The sequence below is a fragment of the Rhinopithecus bieti genome, unplaced genomic scaffold (genome assembly GCF_001698545.2).
Source record: "Rhinopithecus bieti isolate Rb0 unplaced genomic scaffold, ASM169854v2 scaffold_15776, whole genome shotgun sequence".
Classification (NCBI taxonomy): Eukaryota; Metazoa; Chordata; class Mammalia; order Primates; family Cercopithecidae; genus Rhinopithecus; species Rhinopithecus bieti.
In genome coordinates, this window is record NW_016808836.1 from 1,612,924 (window position 1) to 1,619,375 (window position 6,452).

At 44.0% G+C, this 6,452-nt stretch overlaps 1 protein-coding gene across 1 annotated transcript; it reads right to left on the bottom strand.

Annotated features, from left to right (window-relative positions):
• Positions 1–536: 536 nt before the first annotated feature.
• Positions 537–4,130, bottom strand: CLC (Charcot-Leyden crystal galectin). Its single transcript, XM_017887366.1, has 4 exons — positions 4,045–4,130; positions 3,073–3,149; positions 2,471–2,681; positions 537–789 (listed from the first exon to the last, which is right to left on the bottom strand). Exons 1-4 carry the CDS (start codon positions 4,057–4,059, stop codon positions 673–675), a joined length of 420 nt encoding a protein of 139 aa, XP_017742855.1. The 5' UTR covers positions 4,060–4,130; the 3' UTR covers positions 537–672.
• Positions 4,131–6,452: the final 2,322 nt, after the last annotated feature.

Below are 6,452 nucleotides of genomic sequence, written 5' to 3' on the forward strand. Positions count from 1 at the left end.
TCTGCATCTGTGCTCCACCTTTCGAAAAATGGTGTTGCATACCCCTTGTACCTGAACTGAGGGGACGAGCCCATGAGTTTCTTTCTCCTGTGATTTTCTTCTTGGCATTTTTCTGAGTTAAGTGGAGGGACATATGAGATATGGGGTTTAGGCAGAGTAATGGGAGCCCCCAAGGGTTTCTGCTCCCCTGTTTTCAGTGTAAAGAGTGGGGTTCCTACTCAGTTCTGCTCAGTTCAGACACAGCCCTACCCTGCCTGTCATGGCTCAGTTATTCAAGCCTCCAATCCCATTGCTACACCTCAGTGACTCATCTGAAATTGTGTAGGGTTGGTTCAGAGAGTCTGACATATAGTCGATGCTATAGAAGGATGTGGTTGCTAATGTCTTCTCAGACATTTCACTGGCCTTTTCACTTACTTTTTGTGTCTCAGGAAGGTTTATCCTCTTTGACTCATTCACACCACCCATAAAATCCCCCAAGCCCTCTTGATGATGACCACTTTATCTTTCTCCCCATGAAAGCAAGAACCAAATTCTGTGAAGTTGGATTAAGTTTTAATGAGCAAGAGTAAGGATTGAAGTGAGAAAAGATCATGCCGTTAGCTGGCTTTGGGAATCCCATGCTCACGTAGATCAGGGATGGGTTGACAACATGAAGTCTGGTTATCTTTTTCAATTGCTGATACCAAATTGGGTCAGGGAGATATCTCTCCACACTTGCACCATCTTCACAGACTCGAACGGGATTCGATGGTTAAAGTTGTAATAACATTGGCCATTGACCATTACCTACAGAAGGGAAAAATCCATCAGAAAGACAATATTCCACCAAACAAGCTTTCAGCCTGCTCTCTATGGTGTCGTAGTACCTGAAACATCCAACCAGAAAATGCCTCATTATATAATTGGACCTAGTAGACATACTTCTTTTTTACAGACTACCTTTTGTAACGATTTGAGACAGCTGCTCACAGTATTTTCAATGTTTCCTCTCATTTCTCCAGTGAGGCTCTATCACTCCGTGTCACATGGGCCATAGTTGCTCAGCCTCCCCACTATGCTGGAAGATCTCCAAGGCTGGGGACTTATTTCATAAACTTGAATCCCTGCATCTTGCACAGGGCCAGCCACAGGGTCAGTGCTCAACAATGTTCACTGAATGCATACATTTCAGTTACACAAACTATGACTGTTGCTTACTGCTGATGACGCAGTTTCTCTCTGGCGTTGCTCAGATCCAAACTGGTGGCAGCAAGGAAGGAAACTCAAGTGTTCTCAGAGAGGTGGGACTGGATTAATGTGACAAAACATAGGATATTATCTTTAACAGCTTATAAACATAGAATAACACCTCTGACTTTAATGTGAATAAAAGATGAATCTTTTGGCCTACCCATTTGAAAGGTCAGAAAGTTTGATCACATTTTTTATTACTGAGGCTTCACAGCGAGTCATATTTTAGGTTTCATTCTCAAATTTAAAACCCATGCATCTTTGAACCAGTTATTCCATTTCTTTATAATCATGTTCCAATATAAATAGGGAAAAGTTGGCAATGACAAAAGGGTTGACTAGAAAGCTTAATACAGTAACATTTGTGAGAGCAAAACATTGGAAACCAACTCTTGTAAAGGGTCAAGAGCAGCAAGCTAGGAAAATCCTTCTGGGGGATACTATGTAATCCTTATAAAGTGAGGTAGCACCACGGATAGATTATTTCCCCAATATGTATTCTTTGGGTACAATTCAACTGTCATTCCTAAAGCATAATGTGTAGAGACACTTATACCAGCATTTGTTTAAAAAGAAATGAAAGCATATATACGGGCGTGTGTATATGCTTTTATAAGGATAGACTCTCTATGGAAGAAGAGTAGAGGAGCTAGTAATATTGTGCTGAGGACTGGGATTGAGGAGTGAGAAGAAGCCTTCATATTGGACTGACTAAAACAATTTTATTCATATGTATATCTTATCCATTTAGCTACATGAAAATTTAAATAACATCATCAATAGAAATGAGAGCTATGGGAAACATAGAGGATATTCTTCATTTTTGGAAAAATGGCAAGTGAACCAACATTGACCCTGGTCAGGAATGGGAAAAAAGCTGAGGATGGCAGTGCAAGCAGAGGTGACGGCCGTGCAAGCAACAACACTTGTTGAATGAAAGAGAGAAATGAGAAAAGTAAAGGGAACCCCTGTGTGTGTGATGAAAAGCCTGGGACAAGGGGAATTATGGGTGATTAGAAAGCCTGGGACAAGGGGAATTATGGATGATGAAAAGCCTGGGACAGGGGTAGTTACGGGTGATGAAAAGCCTGGGACAGGGGGAGTTATGGGTGATGAAAAGCCTGGGACAGGGGGAGTTATAGGACAGAGGGAGTTATCTGGAGCTACGGCATGAAGAGCTGCCTCTTGCTCTGAGAGCCCATGGAAGCCAGATGCGGGGAGCTCTAGGGGTGCTCACCTTGTACTTATCTTCCAGCACCAAGATGCTCAGTTCAAATTCTTGGCCATCCTGAAAGGGCATATCCTTGGATTCCACCTCCTGCTTCCAGGTCTTATATTCACGGCTGTTCATGACCACACGACTGCCAAAGTACACTTGGAAATGGAAGGCAATGTCTGAGTCCTCATTCATCTCGGTGTGGAAATCCACCTGCAGATGTGGTTCGTTGCTGGGGGCAGAGCACACAGTGTTGGGCAGGTCCCTTTCTCGTGGGACACACACAACACACACACACAAGTCTCTTTGCCCCTTCCATAGTGGAGCAAAGACTTGTTGGTATTCTAGGCCTTGTCACTGTGGAGCTGCTTCAGCTCCTTGTGTTCTCCATGGGTGGAAAGAGATGCTCCACCCCTCATCCACAGATGGAAACTGAGCCGTAGTCACTGACTTGGTCATATGAAGTGTCTATTTTCTGACAATTCTATGCACTTTAATAGATAAAGTGCCACAGCCCCAAACCTTGAGTGTCCTTTTCTCCTAGTCCCATGACCAGCCCCCGTGCAGCTGCTGTACCTTCTTCCTCTAGTCCACCTCCCATCCCTGCACCAGGGAGTACTCACAAGAAACAGACAAGTGGTTTCCCTTTTATTGTCACAGTAGAATCAGCAGACAAGGACACAGCCTCTGTGTGTGGCACCTGCCAGGGGATTGAGAGTGGGTGAGAGGGGCACCGCCAGGTGGGGCCTCCCCTCCTGTAACAGATTCCCATGGTGCAGCCAGTTAGAGATCAAATGGTAGACTCAGGCCTCCCTGCTCCCACCCTACCTCAGTCAGGACCCCATAGTTTTGAAGACAAGGGGGCCCATAATTAAGAGCAGAGCTTCAGAAACTGAGCTGCCTCAATTTGATCCTTCATTGTGCTGAATACTGGCAGTGAGATGTGAACATGTTTTGAACCCTTTCTTTTTTTAGACAAAGTCTCATCGTATCACCCAGGCTGTAGTGCACTAGCACAATCACAGCCCACTGCAACCTCAGCCTCCCAGACTCAAGTTATCATCTCACCTCAGCTCCTTGAGTAGCTGAGACTACCGGTCCACACCCAGCTAATTTTATATGTATTTGGAGAATTGGGGTTTCACGATGTTTCCCAGGCTGCTCTGGAGCGTGTAGGCTCAAGGGATCCTCTGGTCTCAGCCTCCCAAACTGCTGGATTACAAGGGTGAGCCACTTTGCCCAACCAGCAGTGGGACCTTAGATCTATTGCTTAAACGCTCCCTGCCTCAGTTTCCCCAATACATAGATGATAATCCGAAATACCTTCTTTGTATCATGTTTTTGTAATAGAGTAGTTAGGATATGTAAACCCTTTAGCCTAATCCCTGGCATGTATAGGACCTGTTGGGGGTCCTCTAACAAGCATCTCAGATACCATAGCCCTGGGGTCTCTCTTCCACATACCCACAACTCTCTGTAAAGCATTGACAGTAGAAATATTTATACTTTCATCTCATAAAATCTCCCTGTTCCCTCTCTCCCTCTCTCCTTTTGTGTGACCTGAGATTACTGAAGGCTGTGCCTTTTTAACTCACGGGTAGCGGTGACATTGTTGTCTCCCTCTGGGTGGCTCTTCTGTATTGTGTCCAGGCTTCTGTGTGAATCTCTGAGTCGCAGAATTTAAAGGGTCCCCATCAGCCCTGCCCTCTGGCTTCATTCCAGATTCCAAGCTCCTCCCAGGAAGTTTTCCCCACAGAGTGAGAACGGGTGGGGTGTCAGAAACAGACTCAGTCACAACCACACCTGTTTGGAGGCCTGTGTCTGTGATGCAGCAGAAATGACAGTGAGGGAGGTACTGGGGGAGGAAGGGGTCACCAGGGAAATGCACAGATAAAGATGATGGAGTGAGGATGAGGGGTGTGAATTCCAGCCTCCATGCTTCTCATGAAGCCTTTTCTCCATTGTGCAGAATCTACCAGGAAGGTGTGCATTTTCCTAACCTGTGCAATGGCAAAAAGCTGGAGATCCTGGGGGCAAGGCACTCGACCTTGAAAGAAAATCCTCCCCCTTCTTCTCCAGTGGTTCTGGGAGAGCATAGATCTTGATCATTTGCAGGACTTGGGGACAGAAGTAGAGAAAACACTTGTGTCTTCTTTACCCACCCTCAGACCCCTTGGCTCTACCAGTTGAGGGCCACCCCCACTCTGTCTCTCAGACACCTGGGTTTTAGGTATGCCCTCTTATTTCTCTATTCTTTTCAAGTGAATCAAAATTTGAGGCTTTTGTTCTCCTGCAGATTCTTGGAGAAAGGTGAGAGTTCTCACTGACAAGTGGGAGCTAAGCTATGAGGATGCATTAGCATTAATATTAATTATGCCTGACCCGACAATAAATTCCACTTTCCCTGGTCTAAAACCCTGACAATTCATTTCCAAGCATACACTCCAAATTTCTGCGCATATAAATCAGCACAATCACACAGTTCTTTTGGTACATAAGGTATTTCCTTAAGATTAATTCATAATGTCACCCCACTGCATTCCTTGGGTTTGGACTCTGGGTATGGACATGGAAGAAACGAAAAGGGTCAGAGGTCACAATTAAGGAGCTTTGGAAACCCCATTCTAGGCAACCACCCTCACACCCTGCCCAGAACTGTAGCTGATAAGAAATAATCAGAGAAGGGAAAGAGGAACTGCTTTACCTTGCAACAGATATGCAATAGAATTTTAAGTAATATCCCAGTTATTCATCTGAACTCGAGAGGAAATATCAGTTCAGGGTGTCTGGCCACCTAGTAAGCTGTGCATAAAGATGTTGATGTTATTTCCTTCTCAGGCATTCCAGCAATCCTGTCAGTGATCCACAGAGATTGATCTTTGACTTCCATATCCTCTGCACAATAGCCCATACTTCTGCTGGCTACACCTATTTCTTCAGAAACCCATTGCGCCCTGTGACTTGCTTTCAGTCTTTCTTTTCAACCATGTCTTTCCCAGCACACACTGTTCCCCTGAAAAACTTTAGGTTTTATGTATGAAATTATATAATAGCTGGAATTTGCTTTAAAATAATCTGGGGATGATGGTTCTCTACTTTTGCATACATTTGAAATTTTTTACAAAATAGGACTGTTTGATTTATTCATCATCATTTGTTTGAGTTCCTTGTAGATTCTGGATATTAGTCCTTTGCTGGATGTACAGGTTGCAAAGATTTTCTGCCATTCTGTGGGTTGTGGGTTTACTCTCCGGATTGTTTCTTCTGCTGTGCAGAAGCTTTTTGGTTTAATTAAGTCCCATCTATTTATCTTTTTGCTTTTGTTGCATTTGTTTTAGAGTTACTGGTCATGAGGCCTTTGCCTAAGCCAGTGTCTGGAAGGGTTTTTCTGGTGTTATCTTCTAGAATTTTCACAGTTTCGGGTCTTAGATTTAAGTCTTCATCCATCTGGAGCTGATTTTTTGTATAAGGTGGGAGATGAGGATCCAGTTTCATTCTTCTACATGTGGCTTGCCAATTATCCCAGCACCGTTTGTTGAATAGGGCGTCATTGCCCCCACTTTATATTTTTGTTTACTTTGCCAAAGACCAGTTGGCCGTAACTCTTTGACTTTGTAGCTGGGTTTTCTATTCCGTTCTATTGGTCTATTGACTTTTGTACCAGTACCATGCTGTTTTGATGCCTATGACCCTATATTAACAGTACGGCTTGAAGTCAGGTAATGTGATGCCTCCACATTTGTTCTTTTTGCTGAGTCTTGCTTTGATATGTGGGCTCTTTTTGGTTCCATAGGAATTTTAGGATTGTTTTTTCTAGTTATGTGAAAAACGGTGGCGGTATTTTGACGGGAATCGCATGGAATTTGTAGATTGCTTTTGGCAGTATGGTCATTTTCACCATGTTGAAATTTCACACGGGATGCTAGAGCATGGGATATGTTTCCATTTGTGTCCTCCATGATTTCTTTCAGCAGTGTTTTGTAGTTTTCCTCGTAGAGGTCTT